Source organism: Leptodactylus fuscus, chromosome 5 (genome assembly GCF_031893055.1).
Source record: "Leptodactylus fuscus isolate aLepFus1 chromosome 5, aLepFus1.hap2, whole genome shotgun sequence".
In the NCBI taxonomy this organism is placed as follows: domain Eukaryota; kingdom Metazoa; phylum Chordata; class Amphibia; order Anura; family Leptodactylidae; genus Leptodactylus; species Leptodactylus fuscus.
The window spans coordinates 160,410,306-160,436,280 of record NC_134269.1 but is presented as its reverse complement, the minus strand read 5'-3'; the positions used below and the strand labels follow the sequence as shown (position 1 = coordinate 160,436,280).

The 25,975-nt window shown below is 39.4% G+C and overlaps 2 protein-coding genes across 3 annotated transcripts in view; both read left to right on the top strand.

The window, feature by feature from the left end:
• Nucleotides 1-7,838, top strand: part of SCYL2 (SCY1 like pseudokinase 2) — a 30,673-nt gene extending 22,835 nt beyond the window's left edge. For both annotated transcript variants that reach the window (XM_075274582.1, XM_075274581.1), the window contains 3 exons: nucleotides 24-107; nucleotides 1,994-2,116; nucleotides 2,706-7,838. In XM_075274582.1, the coding sequence (XP_075130683.1) occupies nucleotides 24-107; nucleotides 1,994-2,116; nucleotides 2,706-3,359 (861 nt within the window). In that variant the 3' untranslated portion in view covers nucleotides 3,360-7,838. The remainder of the gene's footprint in view (nucleotides 1-23; nucleotides 108-1,993; nucleotides 2,117-2,705) is intronic.
• Nucleotides 7,839-15,881: 8,043 nt separating this feature from the next.
• The window catches only part of SLC17A8 (solute carrier family 17 member 8), a 35,507-nt gene continuing 25,413 nt past the window's right edge, over nucleotides 15,882-25,975 (top strand). Inside the window, exons 1-3 of the mRNA XM_075274619.1 lie at nucleotides 15,882-16,281; nucleotides 17,981-18,233; nucleotides 18,542-18,660. Coding sequence (XP_075130720.1) covers nucleotides 16,181-16,281; nucleotides 17,981-18,233; nucleotides 18,542-18,660 — 473 coding nt within the window. The 5' untranslated portion in view covers nucleotides 15,882-16,180. The remainder of the gene's footprint in view (nucleotides 16,282-17,980; nucleotides 18,234-18,541; nucleotides 18,661-25,975) is intronic.

Below are 25,975 nucleotides of genomic sequence, written 5' to 3'. Positions count from 1 at the left end.
AACTTTTTTTTTTTTCTCTGCAGACAGATAAAGTATTTGACCAAGATTTTCTGACAGGTTCAATTGAGAAACAAGAAAATGGACATGTGCCAAAGCAACAAGGCAAGGTGGGATGCCTAAGTTTATTTGCGTTTATAGATCATATAGTTTTAAGGCACATCAGAGTACAGGTCGATTCAGTCTTAGTAAGATGAACTCCGGATAGTTTTCTGAAATGTTACGCTTGAAAAAATTGATATTTATCCTTCCAATGAGTTCAAGGATTTTCCTCACAATTGCTAGGAAATGCCTTAACTTGCTGATCACCTCTGAGGCATCTGCAGTTCACTAGAACACCAAAAATAAAATGGAACATGTCAGAGTACTTTGACTTCTTACCTAAATACCCTTGGTAAGGTGTAGTAGCTTGTTTTGCCTGTATGGGTATGACTGTAGTAAAAAATATAACACCAGCACAGTCCTGTGTGAGAAACCTGTCCTAGAATGAAATTATCTTGCACATTGCCTAATTGGGAGCATTGCTATGGAGTTATTGATGGCATTGCAGATGTGAATGGTCACCGCTAAAAGGGTTGTCCGTTTATGGACAAGTATCCCCTAGCCACAGGAGCAATAGATAAATGTTGATCGTACATCGAAGTGAATGGAGTCCGGTTATGGCGCTAAATTCTCAAGTCCCAGTTATTCGGTGCTATATCACATAACTAAACAGCAGTGCGATACAGTGGGGTGGTTGTAGATTGTTTTTAACTTTCCTAGGCAGCTTGGTATGAGTGTCACTGACTGGTAATGAGGAAAAACAGAAGCATGATATAACCCAGAGTTCATTTCATGGAGAATACTGGCATTTACTACTTATTTATAGACTTATTAGGAAAGGTGACCGGTCCTCTTTACAGCCAAACCAGGCAACTGACAGACACTACTTGCTTAGAATCTATTGATGATATGTTTTTGTGTGTTGTGGATGCCAAGCAAGTTACTTTGGTTCTTGTTCAAAGACATTTTTGTCTCTTGGGATATTACGGGTGGTTAGTAATATACTACAAATGTACTGATGCATTGGTGTTCATTGGTACATTTTGATTACCGTATATACTTGAGTATAAGCCGACCCGAATATAAGCCCGAGGCCCCTAATTTTACCACAAAAAATTGGGAAAACTTATTGACTCGAGTATAAGCCGAGGGGGGGAAATGCAGCAGCTACTGGAGAATTTCAAAAATTAAAATGGTTGTAGTTTTTGGGTGCAGTAGTTGCTGGGAAAGGGGAGGGGGTGTTTTGGTTGTCTTATCTGCCCCTTCCCTGAGCTTGAGGACTGGGTTTTTCTTCCCCCACTTGGATTTCAGCCTGGCTGAATATAGTGTATCTGCAGTGCTCCTATTAACTCCTTCCCAACGGAACAGGAGCACTGCAGACCCCTATATTCAGCAGGCCGGGCACTTTCAGACACAGGGAGACCTAATGTGTTTGTTTCACAGTCATTTCCTACTTTTATATGTATTCTAGGGAAAGGAGGGATTTAGAACTTTTCTTTATTTTAATTTTTATTATATTTTTTTAAAGCTTCTTTTTTTTTTTCACTATTTTATGGGAGATTCTATACATTACTATTGCATCTGGTCATGGTCCCCCCCCCCCCCCCCCAAAAAAAAAAAAAAAAAAAAAAAAAAAAATACAATAAATAAAAAAAAAACGAAAACTGTGCTGAAAAACTCAAGTATATACGGTATATTGATATAGGTAGTCAAAAGTGTACCTCTGTGTTTTCCTTGTATATATTCAGTTGTGTATTGTCCTATTATGATATACAATAGAACGTCATAAGTGCACCGGAGTGTTTTTGTACAATTTTTGTTCAATTGTGTATGATCTTATTATGATATGACTTCCTACTGTATATAATAAGTAGACTTGTGTGTTTTTTGTATGTGTTCACCTCTGTATTATCCTGTTATGATATATTTACTTTTAATTTGTTTTGTTTTTTAGAAGATGTCGCTAACACTTGAAGAAAAGCAAAGACTTGCAAAAGAACAGGAACAAGTACAAAAGATGAAAAGTCAGCAGCCGCTAACACCTAGCTCAGTGACTCCTGCAGGACCTGTGAAACAGGTAAGGGCTTATATAGAACTTGCTGACATCTTCCCTGAGAGAGAAAAAAAACCAAGTCGGATTCTATGATAGAATAATAAGTATGTTCAGATTGTTACTTAAAATTTACATGGCCCCTGAGTTTATTATATCTTTTATCAAGTATCATCGTATAGCAATGTAGTACACAGCAAGATTGATAACACTATACAGTAAAGTATATGAACTGGTGTTTTTATCTGCATGAGTTATTTATAGTAAGTTTCTTCTAGAAGTTGACTTTATGTTTTTGCAAAGGCTGCTGGTATTGATTTTGTCTTCTTGCATTTCCAGCCTGGCTTTAGGGGTCCAGTGTGAAGTCCCACTCAGTTAGTGACAGTCGTCTTCCAATGTGCATACAGTAATAGCTGTCAGTCACCGAGTCGGGCTGTCTTCTAGACTTCTTAGCTCAAAATGTATTGAATCTATTTATTCCCATAAAATTACATCTCAAACTGTAGATCGCCATTTTCTATGTGATATGATCAATGTAACACCATTATACTCATTTGTCAAGGATTGAATGTATGATATACCAAGTATATGATATGTCATTTTTTTATTCTTACAGACGAAGGATCTGACAATGACACTCATGGAAAATATGTCCTCTCTGAACAGTTTCTCAAATGCTGCTCCCAAACCAGCAGTGGCAGGGTTTTCTCCAGTCACAAGCATGCCAGGAAGCCTTGGATTCCCAGCATCAGTTGACAACATGGCTTTAAACAGAAATCTACAAAATGGGCTTAACTCGAATACAGGGTTTCAACCTTCTAGCTTCAATATGGGACCAGTGAATCCCAACCACAATTTCTTTAGTGCAGCAGCCCCCATAGGAATGAACAAAATGCCATCATTACCATCTCCTGCTGCCATGCAGAACTTCAATACTCTAAGTAGCCCTCCTGCAATGCTGCAGCAGAACTCCTTCAGTAAGCCCACCTCAGATATGACATCTTTAGACAATTTGTTTGGTCCACAGAAACCCAAAGTGAGTATGAACCAAATGTCGCAGCAGAAACAAAATCCTTGGCTCAACCAGTTTGCAACTCCACAAGCTTCTCAGACCATGAGTGGCAACGTAACTCAAACCGGCATGGCAGGGCAGTCCACCTTTGGAGTTCAGTCCAACCCGTTTTTCAATCCACCAAACCTCACACAGCCTGCAAACACAATGAAGAATAGCAGTTCTGCAAGCAATGACTTAAAAGACCTTTTTGGCTAAGAGCGCTTTTCTTAAAGATTGTTTTCTATTCATGCTTAGCCTGCTTTGATCTCTTAGTTCTGTGCTGCCATTCTGATATTACAAGGTTTCTGAAGAGTATGTTCTGTTGCTCTCTGCTTCCCTCCACTTTGTGACGATCGTGTGGTTCTATGTGATGAGTTGCTTTCAGCATACGTCCCATTCATTATGGTGTCCATAAGTTATTGCATAGATTTATAATGAAGATAAGCAAAAACTGATCCGTGTGTGACCTTATAACTCACCTCATCCATGAACCATGACCATGTACAATGGGTTTGCTGTTCCATTGAAAATATATAGTTTTTGGGTTTTTTTAAATTGAGATTTCAGATTACTGCAATGTGATGTTTTAAGGGTATGTTCATATCTGTTCTGGAGGCTCTGGCTATTAAAGATCCCATCTAAAATGTCAGAAAAATGGCAAAATAATGGGTAGCTTAACAGTACCCACTATGGTCAGTGAGATCTGATCGACTCCGTTGGTGCCCATCATTAGACAGGTAAGTCGTAACATTTTTCTAAGAGAACACAAGAACCGAAAGACTGAAGCAGATGTGAACTTACCCTTAACTAAGTACAGTGTGTGGATATTGAGTTACTGGTAAATCTTGCTTTGGTCACTATTTCTTTGCTTCTTCCTCAGGGTAAATACATTTTATTCTATATTCACTTTAATTTTGAACTACTGAAAAACCGTACAGATAAAATAAACTGTTACGTAGCACTTTGTCCAGCCTTAAGCCAGTCCGTTAATAAAGGACTCCACCAAATAGAATAACTAGTAAGTAATACATTCCTATTTTTTGTGTGCACCTCTCCCCCCAATATAAGAAAGTGGATGAGATTTTATATTTTAATGTCCTCACTTGATATGTGATAAACACTTTTTCTTTATTCTTTTTAATTTATGTAAAAATACTATGATTTTCAGTTGAATGTATACGTTTTTAGTTTTATTTTATTTTGCATTTGGCACTTTTACCTAAATGCTTTAAGGAATAGGATTTCACAAGCGATAAACTAGACCATGTAAGCAAAAGTAACCTTGATAGATACAATTAAAAATTCTGAAATCTGTAGAAAAGAAACACGCAGTATACATTATGAGATTAAAGTGTAACTCCCCTTTTTATTTGCTATTGAGTTGGGGGCATTTCGGTGAACGTTTCTGTGATATAATTTATTATCCTAGTTAACTTCCTTTCTAATAGAAAGCCGGCTGTAACTTTCTCTTTAGCAACCCTGTATCCGAGCTGTTACTAAGGAAAGTCCGTACACATTTGTATTGCGAATATGCAGTGCTGAAGTATTTACTGGAGGGGGAGGGGGGTCACTCTATCTTTGGTTTTTTACAACCTGGAAAAATGCTTCTTATATTGCTAAGGTTGGATTACTAGCTATAAAAGAGTTGGCTATATCGCTAGTTAAAAACACAGAACTAATGAAGTTAAAATTCCGACTGTTTTTAACTGGCGATACCTGGCGGTTCTATTATAGCTAGTACTTCAATCTCGACAGCATGTCAAAGCAGAGACTCTTCACTTTCTTGTGCTACTATTTTTCTAGATATACAGCATTTTGAAGTGACCATTTTGGCTCTTTGCGCTACATTGAGTACATGTGTACAGAGAGTCTCCCTGGCATTGCTTAGAGCAGGGATCAGCAACCTTCGGCACTCCAGCTGCTGTGCAACTACAACTCCCATCATGCTCATTGACTTCCATGGGAGTTCCACGAACAGTAGAGCAAGTATGCATGCTGGGAGTTGTAGTTTTACAACAGCTGGCGTGCCAAAGGTTGCCTACCCCTGGCTTAGAGTATTACTAATTGGAACTTTACAGCCTGTTTTCTATTAAAAGGAAGTTTGATAGGTTATAATATTTTAGTTTGTATTACAAAAATGTTACCCCCCTTCCGATAAAATAAGTTACACTTTTAAACATATTTTCTTCACTTGTGGCTTGATGACATATTCATGTCAGTAGACAAAGACAAGGCAATTTCATATAGAGACTGTAACCTCTTCTGACCTGTCAGTTTCAGTAAATCATTGTAATCCCTATATTATTCTGCACAATCTTTTTTTATTATTTATTTATATACACCATTAATTCCATGGTGCTTTACATTTGGGCTTTACATAGAGTACACAAAATATACAGACGAATATAATACTAACAATGACCGAGTGGCACAGTGGGATAGAGGGCCCTGCCTGCGAGGGCTTACAATCTATGAGGGAAGGGGGATAGAGACAGAAGGCGAGGGGGAGACAGTTCTCTTAGAACTATATTTTGTGTTATTCCCCTGTTATTCCTATATAAATAAATTGACAGCTAGGTGTTACCTTGCCTTACCAGCACAATTCAGAACAGTTGCTCAAAAATTATTTCATTAGCAATGAAAGATCTTACTAAAACAAGCTTGTAATGGGAGCTGACAGGTCCTTTTTTATATATATTTTACAGTTTCTGTTTCCATGGAATTGTTGCCTGTATCCACCAGGAAGAATCTGCTTTGTACAGTTTTCTTTGTGTTCAGCCATATACATTAGAGGACCTTTCACCACCTCTATCAGCGCCAGCTTTGTGCATCATGTAATAGTCGCTGCTCCACTGATTCTGGCACAGTTGTCATTTTTTCTCTGAGCAGTAAGTGCTGTTAGTAAGAGCGCCTGATGTGCTTTTGCAGAGCCTAACCATATGAAGCTCCAAAACTAACAGCACTGATTGCTCAGGAACAGCGGGGGCTAAAGGAAAAATTCCAACTGCACCAGAATCAGTGGAGAGTGGCGTCTGTTAAGTAAGGCAAAGAGCTGGACTTGAGGGATGTGGTGAAAGATCCTCTTCAAGCTCCACCTAGTGGTGGCTATAATCATCTAGAAGGTTATTGTTTTATTGGCTGTGTGATCTAAAGCAGAGCTATGGGGCTATATAACAGAAAATGGAGCTCTGAGCACAATAAGGATATATTGGAAAATTAATGAGAAACGGAAACAGATTATGAAGTTTCCTGCCTCAACCATTATGGATTTTCTGAAAGGGGTTGTCAAGTCCTTAGTTCTCTTCATTGATGGCCTATACTGAGGATAGGTCATCAATAAAAGACCAGTTGGGGTCAACTTTTTGATGGGGCTGCGTGGCCTGTTTGAGCACTGTGAACCCTTCACTGTTTACAGGCTGTCTGTTTCATAGCTGGCTGTGTAATGTAATTACAGCCTCGTCCCATAGAAGTCAATAGTCTCTAGGAAACACTCTGTGCAGTGTAAGCATAGAAGGTATCACGGCGCTCACACGACTGCTGTGAGGATAGGTCATCAATTAAAAAATAAAAGTGGACAACCCCTTTAAGGCTTCATTCAGAGTTCAGTACTGAATCGCTATGTTTCATCAGTTTGTTTTACAGTCTCTGTATCCAAACCAGTTTACAATACTAGGTTATCTGCACAGCACCTGCATATCTGAATATACTGTACATCTTGGTGTTGGTCTCCAAATGGATCTTAGGAGAGATGGTATTTTCCTAACTACATTTTCCTTTGTACATTACTTTCATGTGTAATCTGCAATAAATCCTTCTCTTGCGTATATTCTGTAGGTTTCATATTTTCTCTCTATATACATTGTAGTTAGGTATGTTTTGCTTGTATCCCTCAAAAATCCAGCCTATCATATTGTATACCTTTATTACACATATCCATCCTGAGGCTTTCTGTATTTCTTTGAAGTGTCCAGTAAATAAAGTTCTCATATGTCGTTCACGTGCTATACAGTCTGCTGCTGTAAAGGGATTAGATATATCAGCACCAGTAAAGATTGCTGCAGGCAGAATAGTCTGTCAACATGAGGATAATGCTTTGTATTGTCACTTTCTGTAACCGAATCATTGGATATTTCTATTGATTGATCTTCCCAGCGTTCATAGTGTTTGGAGAAAGAGACAAGAGCCATGGATGCACCTCTATGTGAGGACTTCATGAGTCCAAAATCTGCGGTTACAGATCCTAGGTCACCACCTGCTACTAAGGCTGCTTGAAGAGTTCCTTTTAAGGTTGCATTTCGGGTTAAAGATGCCTGAGATGGGTTCAAATTGTTCCCAGCAATCTGGAGAGTCCATAACCCAAAGCATTTCTCTGTTTATCCCTGGACTTGGCAAATACAGATCAGATTGACTTGTGACTTTCCTAACTTGTACCTCTGTCAGTCACTTGCTTAGTTTCCATGGACTATGCTCATCCTATTGATTTTGAAGACCACGGGGCCTTACGGTGTAAATGGATTTGTTACATAAGAATATTGAAAGACTTGAACACGTACCTTAATTTGTACAGAACTGTGAATCATTGTTTAATATGCTCTTGAAGGGTTGTGCGTCTTGTTATACTTCTTGTTGAACCTGTGTTGTTGGTATTTACATTTTGAAGAAATTGTTTGTAAGGAAACATTAATAAATGAAGCCTGGGTAAGATAATACACTGGGAAGGAGAATTGTGTTTCCCTTTATTAAGAATGCATGTGGTTTCTTTCAGGAGTTTGCAGATTTCAGAATTGCATGGAAGACATTGATATCAATTGGTCTAAGCCAAGGAAAATTGTATTCTCTTTACCTGCGGAGCTGGCATTTGAGTTTTACTCATGGTACCTATGAAGTCCCAGTGATGAAATATCAGATCAATGTAAGCGGAGCACGGTGGGGAGAATTTATTAGAACTGGCGTTTTCTATACCAGTCTTAATTCATTTCCCAGCTGGCGCAAGATGTGCCACAATTGTTAAAGGGAATCTTTATAGACCAGATCCTTATAGACTAGGGCTTTAGTGTCCCACATCAACCTGTTGTAAAGCAATCTGTAGCCACATTTAACATTAAAAAAGCTTTAAACTTGCCTGTTTGACGTGCAGGTAAGTGCGCAAGCGTCGAATCTATGGCACGTGCAGAGAAGCCAGAGTATACATCGCCTGCTTCATAGAAGAACAGCGCAGGTTCCAGGACCATCAGAGAGGAGTTCAATGAGATTCATCAGACTCATCTTTAGGTAAATATTAAAGGGATTCTACCATTAAAACCTTTTTTTTGTGGCTAAGACGTTGGAATAACCTTTAGAAAGGCTATTCATCTCTTAGCTTTAGATGTGGTCTCCGCTGCGCCGTTCCTTAGAAATACCGGTTTTTACCAGTATGCAAATGTTCTCCCGCAACGATGGGGGTGGGCCCCAGCGCTCAAACAGCGATGGGGGCGTCCCCACGGCTGCCAGAGAAGTGTCTCCAAGCACCGCCTCCTTCTTCGTCCGCAGCGTCATCTTCAATGTCTTCTTCCGGCGCAGGCTTTTAACTTCTAGGCCTTGGGCAGAGCAGACTGCGCAGGCGCACAGGTCATGGGAAAATGGCCGCTTGCACAGTATTGTTAGTGGTCATTTTCCTGTGGCCTGCGCAGTCTGCTCTGCTCTGCTAGAAGTTACGAGCCTGCACCGGAAGAAGACATTGAAGATGACGCGGCGGACGAAGAAGGAGGCGGCGCTTGGAGACACTTTTCTGGCAGCGGAGGGGACGCCCTCATCACTGTTTAAGCGCTGGTGCCCGCTTCCATCGCTGCAGGAGAACTCATTTGCATATCGGTAAAAAACGGTATTTCTAAGGAACGGCGCAGCGGAGACCACATCTAAAGCTAAGAGATGAATAGCCTTTCTAAAGGCTTTTCTGACGTCTTATCCACAAAAAAAAAAAAAAAGGTTTTAATGGTAGAATCCCTTTTAAAGCTTTTTTTTAAATCTTTTTAACATGGCCGTGGATTGCTCTATAACAGGGAAATATGGACTTGGGGGGGGGGGGGGGGTTAGCGTCCTAAACCACCCTGACGGGTCCCTTTAAGAGATTGGAGACTGTTGCATCTCAGCAGGTCTTGTATGCCAGAATTGAAATCTGTGTCAGTCAGTCTCTCTCCATGAATAACAGCTTTTCCTGTATTCATGATCATACAAAGATGTCAGTCAATCATGGAAAGAGACCCTCTACCATCACAAGAATTAGAGAAAAACTTATTTCCATAGTTGAAGGTCATTGCTGATTACAGACGCCGCAATACTGGACGATTTGGTATATTAGTACCAATGCTAAATTCATACATGTTAAGTATTATTTACATTGGGTCTGATTTACTAATGTATGTGTGCCTAAAGCTTTGGCGTAAATGCAGCAAAAGTTTTCACTTTTTGAGTGCTATTTCAAGCATCTAGTTTTGGACACATCGATAAAGCAAATGCACCAAAAAGAATGATCCGCTGCTCTTAGCTCAACAAGGACTTGTGGCTTAAACTGCATAGATGGTGATATAAATAACAGTCTAGTCTAGACTGCACCAGGTTTATTGTCCAGCATTTGCCTCTGTGATAAATCTGGCGCGGTTTATGAGAGTCTAGTTTAACTTTACATCGTATATTAGACAGGAATATAAGGAAAAATATCTTTGTACCGTGTTAGCCAGTGGATATGAAATATAAGAAAATGAGAGTCTTCAGTAGTTGATACCTTTTGTTAATATTAACTCTATGCCTGAGGAAGGGGCCTAGAGCCTCGAAAGCTTGCGATCTGTCGTCATTTTAGCCATTAGAAAAGGTAAAAGGAAAATGTTTGTTTTGGTACCGTGTTAGCCAGTGGTTATAAAATATAAAAAAACAAAAAAAACTTTGCAAGTCTTCAGTAGGTGATACCTTTTTTAATGGCTAACTCATAATGATGACAGAATATGACGTTTCGAAGCTTTCCTCTGAGCTTCTTCTTCAGATATAACTAAAAAACACTCTGTAGAGGCTGCATATTTATAACTGGACACGGGGCTAGAATTACAGGAGGGAGGGGGGGAAGAGGCTAGTTACTATATACTTATAACAACAAACAATCAATTGCCAGATCCCCCAGTTCTTATCTTAATGGCTGTCTTAATGATGTGTATAAAAAGACATAAACCCACGTGAGATGTTCATCCCATTGTCCAACGTCTGGAATAGGGTCATGGCCTTGTACTCATAAATCAGTCGCTGTTTCCTTGATTTAAAGTTCCCTTTTAAGATCAAGATTTTCATGTCATTGATGATGCTGTGGTGTTCCTGGCAAAAATGATTTGGCACGGGAAGATCAGTTCTCTGTTGTTTGATTGTATGGCGATGTGAATTTATTCTCATTCTGAGTTTCTGACCACACCACAGCATCATCAATGACATGAAAATCTTGATCTTAAAAGGGAACTTTAAATCAAGGAAACAGCGACTGATTTATGAGTACAAGGCCATGACCCTATTCCAGACGTTGGACAATGGGATGAACATCTCACGTGGGTTTATGTCTTTTTATACACATCATTAAGACAGCCATTAAGATAAGAACTGGGGGATCTGGCAATTGATTGTTTGTTGTTTATAAGTATATAGTAACTAGCCTCTTCCCCCCCCCCTCCCTCCTGTAATTCTAGCCCTGTGTCCAGTTATAAATATGCAGCCTCTACAGAGTGTTTTTTAGTTATATCTGAAGAAGAAGCTCAGAGGAAAGCTTCGAAACGTCATATTCTGTCATCATTATGAGTTAGCCATTAAAAAAGGTATCACCTACTGAAGACTTGCAAAGTTTTTTTTGTTTTTTATATTAGAAAAGGTATCAACTACTGAAGATTCTCAATTTTATATATTAGATAGGAATAGTAAATCTTCAGCTTTATGTCAAGTGAACATACTGGGAAGGATCCTGCATATACGGTAAGAGCAGCATTGGACCCTCATTCGCACAAGAGACAAATCTAGGATCCTTTTGGCCATCGCAGTTGTATGTGTCTGTATAATTTTTGTGTAGGAAAACAGCAGTGAGATAAATGTCAATGTATAGACACAGTGTGACGTGGACTAGCCAAATATATCACAAGATTTTTAGCCACAAAATTTATAAACTGTGCTTTGTATGTAAAAACAATGTTCTGACCACCTGTAATTCTGGCAATGTTTCCCTGTGATATGCAGTAGGTATGACATTGTTAGTAATAACTGAGCAAGGTTGTAAAGCTACTGGAAGTCTGAATTTCCATATCCGAAATTGAGCCAGTATTTTCCGCCATATGAATGCAGCTAATCCAGGGCGATCGCGGCACAATGGGCTGGGGGATAATTAGGCTCTTCTTGTTGACATATGATTGTATTCTCCTCTAGCGCTGCTTTCATCCTACTTTGCCTTTAACCCTAACATAATGGAACAGATGTTTCCTTTGCCAATTATTATGAGGTATTCAGTATATTCTACTAATATTTAACTGTTTCTCTGGTCTTCTTGTCCCTACACCCAATATGGTACCAAGAAAATGTGAATATAAACAATTTCCCATTCTATTCCTTCTCCATTTCACTCCGTTGTCACTGTAATATGGGCACAAGATATCTTTCTGATGTAACCACACTGGAATTCATATTGTGGACTTATCATACATAGCATATATAGTATTACTGTATATCTATCCTAGAACATGATTGCTTTCAGAAACAAAATTTAATGGTCAGGATTAACCCTTCTACTGACATAGGTTTGGGCCTAATTGTCATGCAGATGTTTTTGGTATTTTCCATAGTCAAATTTAATATAACTCAAAACAAGAATTATTCTCTTTCCATCTTTGCATTTACGGCTAAATCCCATATATATTGGCTATATTTTTTACTAGACGGTCCCTTGGAAAGTGGTATCTTTTAAGAAAATGCTGCCATAAAGTGGCAGAGTTGGAGAGGAGAATAGAAATTGGACTTCTGATTCCGCCGAAAAATCTGACAGTCATAAAATTAAATCTGATCACCCAACAAACAAATGTTAACTCTTTTGTCGGATGGTTGGTGCCCTAGTGGGGAACGCTGCTGTGAACGCTCATGTGCCCAATCATTGACCCCTGTAAAAGAGTCTTAGGTATTGAGCTCATGCAAATTTATGCTCAATAATCTCTACTAAAAGCAACATTACCTGCAGGAAGACCATTACTATTTGTTTTGTACAGCCTCTTAATGCCAAGAGGGAAGGGCAGTCCATCAGCCATGGCGCCCCAGAGGTTTCCTCCATAGGGGGTTTTCCTCTCCTGAGTGCTGGTTCATGACTCTTTGTGAGTTAGAGGTTGGAATATTACTGGTCCTTTTTATTCAAATATTTAGCTTTACAATTATTACAAATAAATAATTTTATTAAAAAAATGTGTAATCTTTATCAATATCACTTCAGAACACCTTCAGCAATGAGATTATCACTAGTTTAATAATATACAGTCATGACCAAAAGTTTTGAGAATGACACAAATATTATATTTTCACATGATCTGCTGCCCTCTGGTTTTTATGTGTGTTTGTCAGATGTTTTTATCACATACAGAAATATAATTGCAATCATATTATGAGTAACAAAAGCTTATATTGACAGTTAGAATGAGTTAATGCAGCAAGTCAATATTTGCAGTGTTGACGCTTCTTCTTCAGGACCTCTGCAATTCTCCCTGGCATGCTCTCAATCAACTTCTGGACCAAATCCTGACTGATAGTGTGAAGGTAAACCCATATATTCCTGTTTTTATATATCTCTTATACTGCTTAAGAAATTATAATTTATAATTATTATTATTTATTATTATTATTTACAAATTATATTTTTCTCTATGCAAGCTTATTATACCTTATACACATTAAGATGGCGCCTGTATCCAGTACCACACCCAGATGCTGACGCACTCGATCGTCATGTGGTTTACAAGAAAGACAGTATCATTTTCCTGGGAATCGAAACTTAAGGAGATGTTGAAAATCAAGAGCCAATGACTGATCGCCAGTGTATTCGGATACAAGACATATACGCTTACAGACTGCCGTTATCTTATCTTTCTTGCATTCCTGTATAAGATTTGTGATTTTCTCAATAAACTTCAGTACTGTGTGAGTGGGCAAACCGGCTCATTGCATGGACTGGGATTAACACTGGCATATGTGTCAGAATTCATTCTGGTCAGCGCGCACATGCATGATTGATTTGGAGCAGGTGACTGACCACTGTAAGTGACCCGTACTCTGGCGGGGGTTCTCCCTCAACAAGTGGTGCCGAAACCCAGGAATACGGTACAGGACCACCGTGGACGACCGACCTGTGCTGGACGCTGGACGACGTCTCACCGACCCGAGGCCTGATCAGTCCATTCTTGTACAATCAATGCTTGCATTTTGTCAGAATTTGTAGGTTTTTGTTTGTCCACCCGTCTCTTGATGATTGACCACAAGTTCTCAATGGGATTAAGATCTGGGGAGTTTCCAGGCCATGGACCCAAAATCTCTATGTTTTGTTCCCTGAGCCATTTAGTTATCATCTTTGCTTTATGGCAAGGTGCTCCATCATGCTGGAAAAGGCATTGTTGATCACCAAACTGCTCTTGGACGGTTGTGATAAGTTGATCTTGGAGGACATTCTAGTACCATTCATTATTCATGGCTGTGTTTTTTAGGCAAGACTGTGAGAGAGACGATTCCCTTGGCTGAGAAGCAACCCCACACATGAATGGTTTCAGGATGCTTTACAGTTGGCATGAGACAAGACTGGTGGTAGCGCTCACCTCGTCTTCTCCGAATAAGCTGTTTTCCAGATGTCCCAAACATTCGAAAAGGGGATTCATCAGAGAAAATGACTTTACCCCAGTTCTCAGCAGTCCACTCCCTGTACGTTTTGCAGAATATCAGTCTGTCCCTGATGATTTTCTGGAGAGAAGTGGCTTCTTTGCTGCCCTCCTTGAGACCAGGCCTTGCTCCAAGAGTCTCCGCCTCACAGTGCGTGCAGATGCACTCACACCTGCCTGCTGCCATTCCTGAGCAAGCTGCTGGTAGCCCGATCCCGCAGCTGAAACACTTTTAAGAGACGGTCCTGGCGCTTGCTGGTCTTTCTTGGGCGCCCTGGGGCCTTTTTGCCAACAATACAACCTCTCTCCTTGAAGTTCTTGATGATGCGATAGATTGTTAACTGAGGTGCAATCTTTCTAGCTGTGATACTCTGCCCTATTAGGCCATTTATGTGCAGTGCAATGATGACTGTACGTGTTTCTTTAGAGGTAACCATGGTTAACAGAAGAGAAACAATGATGCCAAGCACCAGCCTCCTTTTAAAGTGTCCAGTGGTGTCATTCTTACTTAATCATGACAGATTGATCTCCAGCCCTGTCCTCATCAACACCCACACCTGTGTTAATGGAGCAATCACTGAAACGATGTTAGCTGGTCCTTTTAAGGCAGGGCTGCGATGATGTTGAAATGTGTTTTGGGGGATAAAGTTCATTTTCTAGGCAAATATTGACTTTGCAAGTAATTTCTGTTAAGTTGATCACTCTTTATAACATTCTGGAGTATATGCAAATTGCCATTAGAAAAACTGAAGCAGTAGACTTTGTAAAAATTTATATTTTTATCATTCTCAAAACTTTTGGCCATGACTGTACACTGAAATACACATTGATCTATTGAACTTTGATCTGGTCATACATCAGCCTAAAATGTGTTCAAAAGAATGGAAAGAACTGGAGTCTTAGGGCAGTCAGTCTGATGGATTACATAAGAAATTGCCTTCTTCAGCTTGTATTGTAGTAAGCAACAACTCTTTGAGCCCTTCAGTGTCAAGATCCCATTGAGCAACTGCAACCTATGACCCTCCTCCTGTAGTCTAGGGCTGTTGGATAGAGATGGAATGGAGGCAAATAACTGCAAAATCCCATATGATGTTACAATAGAAACATTAGAATATGCCACCACTATATGAAATTAACATGTTTTCATTAATGAATTACACTAATGAGAGACTCACAAAAAATTTTGTTTGACCAGTCTTTTTTTATCTACTTCTATGGATTTTTATCCCATTTATTTAATAGTTGCAGTTCACTGTGACTTTATATATACATTCTTTATGGCAGATCCTCTAGACTATCCATATCTCCGTCAGCCATCGTGTTCTGGTAAAGACTAGGAATAATTTTATGCACTGGCCTTTTTGGCTCTATCAGTTGATCCCGCATAGAAATACAGCTGACTTAATGAGAGTTGTGGCTCATGAGAAAGAAGAAAAGCCTCAGTAATAATATATGTGAATTTCAGTCCATGACCACCTGCCTGCGTCATGGAGACGGGAGGAAACCCTTAAATGTTTAATAAACTTGTTCTTTGTCTCCCTTTTGTAAGGGATGCTATTAATAACTAAACTGGTAGGACCATATCGTTTCCGTTACTATAGCATCGACCAGTGTAGCATCTCTCCCCTATCATGACAGCCTAGGAGGATCATTATCACTTCTCAGAATCCTGGAACCTTGCCTGGACACAATATTACAAGTGGATTTTCTCCCTTTATTATTTTCCCAGCATAATGCATGGCTTCTTTTCATCCTTGGAGTTTCCCAAAGTCTGGTCCATAGTTTAGCTTCCTCAAACACCACTGCTCACTTCTCCTTATGGAAACAGGTTGAATGACTTTGCCTGGGTGCTATGCAGCTGTCAGCTTCCCCTCCAGATAGAAGATCATTGATGTGAGCTTCAGTAACAACTTGGATAATTATACTTGGCAAATCCTAGTTTAGCCTCAGATTTGGATCCTGTAGACAGTACTCCATTTTTAATTTTCTAAGTGAAAATAAAGGTCTACTTGACAATGGAGTTAACCCTTGCAATGATGTCATGTTGACTATTTAGCAGGGGTAGTTATATATGAAACATAAGAGGAAAAATGAGTTGTTTGCTGTAGAGTTGTGAAGATAACTACATCCTGTACAATGCCATTCCAAGCACTCAGTTCCTTCAAGGAGAAGATCTTCAACCCAGGGAAAGAAGAGGCGAAGCACACCATAGGCGATTCCCTGGGTCACCTTCAAAGGTAACAATTTCTTTTTTTCATGACTGTTTTTTATTTATTTATTTTTTTAAACTTGATTTCATGTTTTCTTAAATATGTCTCTAACCTTTCCTTATATAGGGCTTGCACTGAACTGTACAAATTCATCAATAATTCTACATTTTGTGGCGCATATACATATATATATATATATATATATATATATATATATATATATATATATATAGTTTTTAATTATTGTTTTCTGGTTTATTTAATATGATTTCATTTAGTATATATTTTTCTTTGGCAACTATGGCTGAAATTACTTTACACATATAAGACTTGTATTATTTGTATTAACAAAATAATACATCTTAACTCTTTAGTCTTATGTTAAAAAATAGCATTTAGAAAATCTGCACAAATGTAAAAATATTAGAATTTTTTGACTATTTGGAAACTTAATAAATTAAATCTAGTATTTTTAAAAGTTTATATGAATGCTATAGAAACTATTCACAAACATGATGCAGATGTAAAGCAATGGTATCAGATTTATCAGATTTTGTGGATAGAATACATTTTCTATGTTTATGGGTGACAATGTAACTGTAGCACCTTTTGGATAAATGTATTTGTATGATTGTAGTGGTATATATGATATACAGCATTACTATTATTATTACAGTATTACTACTTCTCAGTTCCGTATCAAGTCACATAATAAATACAAACCCTTTTAGTCTAGATGGGTTTACAGGAACACTAGTAATTCTAATACACATTTTCTGTTACTTTTGTATAACAAGGGGCAAATAAGAAGCTTTGATCCATTCTCAGCCCTTAATTTTATAACAATTATAGTACAAAAAGATATTATAACGTCCTGGTTATATAACAGTGTCACATTTATTTGACCTCTAATGTAGCAGTTTTATATAAAGTACACAGTATTACAAATCCATCATTTCATTAAATTACAAGTATAGACACTTTAGAAAACAGTTGGTCGACTTCTGTTATGTGGAATGAAACATGACAGTACAGATTTAGGATTAGATTTTGTCTTTTTTCATTACTATGCATTATTTGTATGTTTTTTTAGGTTTTTTTTGTATCAGCATATCAGTGTCACAGGATGTGTAATAAAGTGTAATAAGGTCTTTCACGTTTAGATTTTTAATGAAAAAGTTTGACTATGTCAATGGAATTGTTGCAATTTATATTGTGTACTATAGGTCTCTCTATGAGAATGTAATTGTATAGACATTGATGGTCAAAGCTTATGCTATGGCCAAAGCATTCATATACATTATTATAATTTATTTTATGTAACATAGGTCAGTCTATGAAAATTTCATTGTCAGTGGCAGTATTGTATAGACATCAATGGTCAAAGCTTATACTCAATCATATACATTATCAGTCCATTGTTTTCAATGATGAACCTTATAATACCAATCACATCTATATACTTCTGAGCTATTGTGTTATTGTGTTGTGCTATCCAAACTGTATGCTGTGGATAATGCTATAAATGTGCCCTGAGAAGTAACTTTGAATAGTAAATCTCACATTGAGGATAAATACTACCTGCATTTATAATTGTGACAAGTTCCACAGTCAACATATCAATATATGTCAATGTACATTACTGCCAATAAAAAAACATACATAGGGGCAATACGGGCATACATAGGGGCAATAACCAAAATAACACATGTTCTCTTCCTTCAAGGAAAATTGATGGAAGAAATGTTGAAGAGGACAACATAGAACTGAATGAAGATGGACAACCAGTACACGTGCCCACCCAGTCACCACCCAGATTTGACTGCTACTGCTGTGGGCTGCCTAAGCGTTACATCATTGCCATTATGAGTGGACTGGGATTTTGTATTTCCTTTGGAATTAGATGTAACCTTGGTGTGGCCATTGTGGAAATGGTGAATAACAGTACTGTTTATGTCGATGGAAAACCGGAGATTCAGGTGAGAATCATTGGTGTCACATTCTAACCCTTGTGGTCTATGTCAAACAATTCCTTCCCCAAAGACCATGTATTCTTGTCAATCCACTGAGATGGTTCCTTTCTGTAGTAAATTAAAAACGAAGACAGAATATTTATCATTCCAATGCTAAAAACGTTTAGGGCGTTACATTTCTTCTGCAGTTAAATGGATTAAAAATTCTTGCATTTTTCTCAATATTTGAGACCCAACCCTATGGTAGATGTATTGTTTTATAAAAGTGCCTAACACGTTTCATTCATAGTGCTCTATCTAACACCTCTTTACAGGAAGCTCAATTTAATTGGGATCCAGAAACTGTCGGCTTGATCCATGGATCATTTTTTTGGGGATATATTGTGACGCAGATACCAGGAGGATTCATTGCAAACAAGCTTGCTGCCAATAGGTAATGACATTGTATGCTTGAAGGGGATAGTCTGTCTGGGGAGCGACCTTCTAAAAGGCGGCGCTAGAGCAAGTTTTCCTATGTATATTCTGCCAGTGACGTCATCCTCCCCAGCTGCAATGCAATATATGTAAAAGTATTCTCTATCATGTAATTGGGTTTTGTTAAACATTTGCAAGCACTTATAAGCACTACAATGCAAGCTGTAGGCACAATAATCTGTCATACTAACTACCAGACTGCTATTTCTACAGCCCTTCTGACTTCTACTGAAATATCTTTTAGGGTAAGGCCTCACGTAGCGAGCTGCAGCTGAAAAACGTCGCCAAAAGACAATGCTTTTTTTTTTCCGCAACATTTTTGCAGAGAATCTACAGAGTTTTCCTCTGCTGATTTTCAGACTCTATTATATCTATACAGAAAACAGCAGCGTATAATTGGCATTGCTGTGAATTATAATAATGCAACAGTTTTTGAAATCGCAGCATGTCCGCTGTAGATGGGCTTTATATACAGTCCTATGAAAAAGTTTGGGCACCCCTATTAATCTTAATCATTTTTAGTTCTAAATATTTTGGTGTTTGCAACAGCCATTTCAGTTTGATATATCTAATAACTGATGGACACAGTAATATTTCAGGATTGAAATGAGGTTTATTGTACTAACAGAAAATGCGCAATATGCATTAAACCAAAATTTGACCGGTGCAAAAATATGGGCACCTCAACAGAAAAGTGACATTAATATTTAGTACATCCTCCTTTTGCAAAGATAACAGCCTCTAGTTGCTTCCTGTAGCTTTTAATCAGTTCCTGGATCCTGGATGAAGGTATTTTGGACCATTCCTCTTTACAAAACAATTCAAATTCAGTTTAGTTTGATGGTCGCCGAACATGGACAGCCCGCTCTCAAATGATCTGAAAACAAAGATTATTCAACATAGTTGTTCAGGGGAAGGATACAAAACGTTGTCTCAGAGATTTAACCTGTCAGTTTCCACTGTGAGGAACATAGTAAGGAAATGGAAGACCACAGGGACAGTTCTTGTTAAGCCCAGAAGTGGCAGGCCAAGAAAAATATCAGAAAGGCAGAGAAGAAGAATGGTGAGAACAGTCAAGGACAATCCACAGACCACCTCCAAAGAGCTGCAGCATCATCTTGCTGCAGATGGTGTCACTGTGCATCGGTCAGCAATACAGCGCACTTTGCACAAGGAGAAGCTGTATGGGAGAGTGATGAGAAAGAAGCAGTTTCTGCACGTACGCCACAAATAGAGTTGCCTGAGGTATGAAAAAGCACATTTGGACAAGGTAGCTTCATTTTGGAAACAAAAATTGAGTTGTTTGGTTATAAAAAAAGGCGTTATGCATGGCGTCCAAAAAGAAACAGCATTCCAAGAAAAACACATGCTACCCACTGTAAAATTTGGTGGAGGTTCCATCATGCTTTGGGGCTGTGTGGCCAATGCCGGCATCGGGAATCTTGTTAAAGTTGAGGGTCGCATGGATTCCACTCAGCATCAGCAGATTCTTGAGAATAATGTTCAAGAATCAGTGATGAAGTTGAAGTTACGCCGGGGATGGATATTTCAGCAAGACAATGATCCAAAACACCGCTCCAAATCCTCAGGCATTCATGCAGAGGAACAATTACAATGTTCTGGAATGGCCATCCCAGTCCCCAGACCTGAATATCATTGAACATCTGTGGGATGATTTGAAGCGGGCTGTCTATGCTCGGCGACCATCAAACTTAACTGAACTTGAATTGTTTGTCCAAAATACCTTTATCCAGGATCCAGGAACTGATTAAAAGCTACAGGAAGCGACTAGAGGCTGTTATCTTTGCAAAAGGAGGATGTACTAAATATTAATGTCACTTTTCTGTTGAGGTGCCCATACTTTTGCACCGGTCAAATTTTGGTTTAATGCATATTGCGCATTTTCTGTTAGTACAATAAACCTCATTTCAATCCTGAAATATTACTGTGTCCATCAGTTATTAGATATATCAAACTGAAATGGCTGTTGCAAATACCAAAATATTTAGAACTAAAAATTATTAAGATTAATAGGGGTGCCCAAACTTTTTCATAGGACTGTATATATATATATATATATATATATATATATATATATATATATATATATATATATAGGATTGTGTTGGATTGCAACAATATAACCTTTCTTTCTTTCTTTCTTTCTTTCTTTCTTTCTTTCTTTCTTTCTTTCTTTCTTTCTTTCTTTCTTTCTTTCTTTCTTTCTTTCTTTCTCCTTCTCAGACAGAGCAAAGTGTAGATCCCATGCCCACTTTGCAGTAAAAACCACAATCGCAGCATGTCAACTACACCTATGGAAACACCAGCAGTTTCCCTATACTTAGAATTGAAACAAAGAATCCACAGAGGAAACCTCTGCGATCTTTCTGTCTAAAGTGCTGAGGGAACAACCGTTTTTTTCCCTGCATTGCTTTTTATTTGCTGTGGGGCGCCATGTTGGGCCTTAGCCTAAAGAAGGAATTGGAAGTATTAAGAATTTTACCTTCTGCTCAATTTACCCCTGGCTTTTGTTGAAAAAAAGGATTATTTGATTTCTAGAGGATGACAAGCAGTGGTGTAACTACAGGCGTAGCAGTGGTAGTGGCTGCCACAGGGCTTGGGACATTAGGGGGCTCGTATGAACTTAGAGTAGGGGAGTAAATCCTACCCAAAAAGGGACAATAAAATATAACCTTTATTGGTAAAATTAATTAATTAATTAATAATTTTACCAATAAAGGTTATATTTTATTGTCCCTTTTTGGGTAGGATTTACTCCCCTACTCTAAGTTCATACGTTTAAGCTGGGTACATAACAGATAAATCGACACATTGAGTGAATTTTGACATTAGGGGGCTCGGTGACAACCGCTACCGCTGCTTTTTGGGGGGGTTTATACACCGTTACCGGAGTTAACCAGCAAGTAACAGGCCCTATTTACTTACCTATCCTGGCAGGAGCCAGGATAGGTAAGTGATGCCATGGGCCTCACAAACACTATTATTATACGTGGGGGTCTTTTCAGACCCCAAGTGTAATCATTGTAGGCCCAGGAGAGGTAACACAAAAATATTGTTACTTAGCTCTCCGGGCAGGCTTCAGGCCTACTTCTGTGATGTCACATGAGCGGGGCCTACATCCTTATGCATTGCGATGCAGGTTCCCTGGCTCACGTGATGTCCCAGACATCATTGAAGATAGCTGCCATCAGCGGGGAGTGCAGCGGAGCCAGGGATAGGTAAGTAACAGTGTTTTTTTATGATTGTATCCTTCCCTGGGTCTCCAATTCTTATACTCTGGGGTCTGAAAAGACCCCAGAGTATAATAATTGTTCATGGATGTCCACAATGGGGCATAATACTGGGTGAAGGGGCCACTATGGGATATAATACTGTGTGCAGAGCAGAGGCCACTATGGGGTATAATACTGTGTGCAGGGGCTATTATGGGGCACAATAGTGCGTGCAGAAATGTGGGGGGGAGTCAGTCGGGGTCTTCGGTGTCAGTTGGGAGGGGCCCATGTCAAAAGTTCGCTACATGGCCCTGCCGTTCCTAGTTACGCCACTGATGGCCCTCTGTGTAAGACCAATTTATAGGCCCCTAGTTCCATAAAGACCCTGTCATATGTCTTCAGTAATAACTTTGGAATTCAGTAGCTCAGCCTATTCCTTGCAATCTAGAGGATAGCAGAAAGCTGCTTCTAAGGTAACATGCGGCTCCCTTGTCTACTGAGCACGTGTACAATTCATTTCCTCTACTTTGTCATTGGAAATTGAGCGCTTACCGCCAGGTTACTGCTAAGCCCCGGGGTCTCAGGTGTAGGACGCCTACATATTGTCAGGGGAACCCTTCTGGCAAAAAGATTGTTCAAAACAGAAAACCTATATGAAGAGGCTTCCAGGATTAAAAATTAACATAACACTTTTGGCACAAAATGTGCTGACCGGTAGGCAAGGGTTTACACGACACCTTGCAGTTAAGTTGTGCAACTGAAGCTAAATGATACAACTGTTGCACAACTTATGTCATATAACTTATACTGCCCAATAGGAGCAAGTTGTACAAGAGTCGTGTGACAATGGTTTTCTCATTTACTCCTAGTAGGTGCAACAATTGCAGGGTGGCCATACACAGTAGACAGAATTACGCTGATGGCTGAACAGCCTTTAATATACAGTGGTCTCGTGAATTCTCGTCACAATGACACAACGTCATTCTAGTCTTTATTGGTTGTTCAGACTGACAACGTCCAATAACACTGAAATATGTTCTTTCACTGGGAACATTCTTTCACAGAGGAAAAAACGCACCATACAGGCTAGACTACATTTTCAATAATTTTTGAAGGTTACCTATATTGTTTGTCATTATATGCCTATAAAACATCACTTATCACATCCATCTGTTAGATAATATACCCCATGTAAATCTGGGACTGAAAGCAAAAAATGGACAAAAATAGAACATATTCTTTGTTTTACTATATGGACCTTAACAAAACATCCATTACAAATCTGGTCTTCACGTTCATGTGTAGAGATGAGCGAGTACTGTTGGGATCAGCCGATCCGAACAGCACGCTCCATAGAAATGAATGGATGCACCTGGTACTTCCGCTTTGACGGCGGCCGGCCGCTTAACCCCCTGCGTACCGGCTACGTCCATTCATTTCTATGCGAGCGTGCTGTTCGGATCGGCTGATCCGAACAGTACTCGCTCATCTCTATTTATGTGCAAGGAGCTTAATTAAAATACATTCAATAATCTTGTAAAAATGGTAAGACTGAGATACATGACATCATTCACTATTTCAGGGACTTCAAAAAATTTAAACTTGATGGGCGGCATTCCTTCCAGTGTCCCTGTACAGTTCAATGTCACCTAGCAGTGGTCTCACAGTTTAATGTCCCCCACCAGTAGCTCCGTACAGTATAATGTCCCCCCACCAATGTTACCATACAGTTTAATATCCCCCACCAGTAGCCCCGTTCAGTTTAAAAGGGTTTTCCGGGCAAAAAAACTTACTTAAATTTTTTTTTAAGAAAATGTAGTGCTATTAATGGGTTAATAATTACACCAAAATACCTTTAGCAGTGTTTTGAGTGACTTCTGTCTTTCTCTGGGACCTCCTGGTATCCTCTACATTTGTTTCCATGGTTCCCTAGCTTCCTGCTGTCTTAGCCTTCAGCTCCCATGATCCTCCTCTCACACCCCCTCTCTATTTCCCTAGCTAGTGCGTGGACTACTAGCCCTATCCATCTACCTACCTACCTACGCCCCCCCCTGCAATCATACTTACCTGTCTTCTGTGTCCTGGAGATCAGTTTCCTCAGTCCCGCTGGGATCTTCTTGTGTGGACTTCTTTTGCATGCATAATATGCGCTGTTCAGTTCTGCCAGTAAGTTTACTATACAGCTCTATTGCGCAGGCACTGGCAGAAGTGGAGGAAGTAACACTTCATACCAGAAAACTGAAAATAGGTAAGTATGATGGGGACAAGGGGGATCATTGGGGATGCCTCGTGTTTGAAAATGTGGAATCGGAATGTTACCGGGTCATCAGAAAATGTGCCTGGGGCGGTCACATGATTGTCCCTGGTATATAGGTAAATATAGTTGTTTTTTTGTTTTTTCAATAAAGTCAATTCTAAGTTAGGTTGGAGAGGGGGTTTAGTTTAGGGATTCATTTTCAGTTTATCCTGGACAACCCCTTTAACGCCCCCACCTGTTACGTAATAAGTGAACCTACAAGTTCATTTTTATAGCCATCATTTATTTTGCTATAATGTTATAATGTGTTTTATATTTGGGATTGTAGGTGGGGAAGACATTATTCTTAATCCTAACCTACTATCAGTAGCCCTGTAGAAGACTCCACTGGCAGGTTAGCCAAATCTGTAATGGCTGATAAGGGCAATGTGCAGCACTCATGTTAATATCTTGCAGCCAAATTCTACTGAAATATTAATGTACTCCTGTATTCTCTTCCGTGAATGATAAAGGTGTCTTGTGATTTACGTTACGGGTACTGATGATAGCAAAGCTTCTGGAAGGAGTCTCCAAGTACTTGCTTTGTACTGAGAAGCTGTTAGGTAAAAGTTAACCTACATTCTTTTTTTTAACATGACCAATTGATTTTAACTATTGATCTACCTTACAGCTGTAGTCCAAAGCAATACATTGAACTGTGTGCCATCTTGTGGATGCAGCTATCACTCAATAGTCAAGTGTTGCAAAAAGTGTTCTTCCTATGTCAGGCGCCAGTCTCCCTTCTCCCTCCTGCCAGTCCTGGCTACATAGCAGTCTTTGCACTGTGTGAAGGCGAGGGGGTGAAGAAAGAGTCTGTAAAGTGAGGGTCCTGATAGGTCTGTTATAGTACATACATAGTTCTCTGGCAGTTTTGAAAAATAGCCTTCCAGTAACGTCTCTGCCTTTTTGAGCCTCTGCGCCACCCTCTGCCCATACAATGCGGCACAGGAGCCGTGTTCAGTTTGATTCTTTGCGTAGAGTTTTTTGTTACTCTGTCTGAACACTGCTCTATTACCTCTCCACTGTAATTGAATTTCCACCACACCCATCTCCTGTACCTTGTTTCCCTCTGTTCACCAAATAGTTAATCTTAGCCTTTCCTGTGTGATTGACAGCCTGTCTACCAGCCAAGTCTGGGGCAGGTCCTGGACTTCCTATATACAGGTCATCAGCCCACACAGGTTTTCTGGTTATTGTGACTCTGTCCTGAGACTGTCCCTGCAAAGCTCCTCTTTCTGCTATTATTGTATTCTGAACTCTGCTAACCCTTTGACTATTCTCTTGGATTTCGAATCTGTACTGCGTTGCTCAATTGTTTCCAACCCTTTGGCTTGCTGACTCTGCTTTTGTGTTGTTTGTCTTGTTCTGTGTACACTTATTCAGAGAAGGGATCGCCATCTGATTGCTCCTGTCATTAAGACAGTTGTGGTAATTAGGTAGGGACAGGGGCTGGGTCAAGTTAAGGGCTCACTGTCTCTGTCTTCCCTTCTTCCATTGTTCTAGCAGCAGCACTAGGGAATTGCACAACTAGCAATTCCCTTACACTTCCTTTCTGTATATTGTCCATGCTGATGGTGGCGCTTACTCTTTTGAGGCTCTGCAGCACTGTACGAAGTGCAATGAGGTGGGCTCACCAGAGGTTTCTCTGGTCCTATGGTAGGCCAGTCCCATGCTGGTTAAGAGACTGCTGACAGTGTTATGTAGTACTACAGAGGTGATGTTACTTGCACAGATATATAATTAAT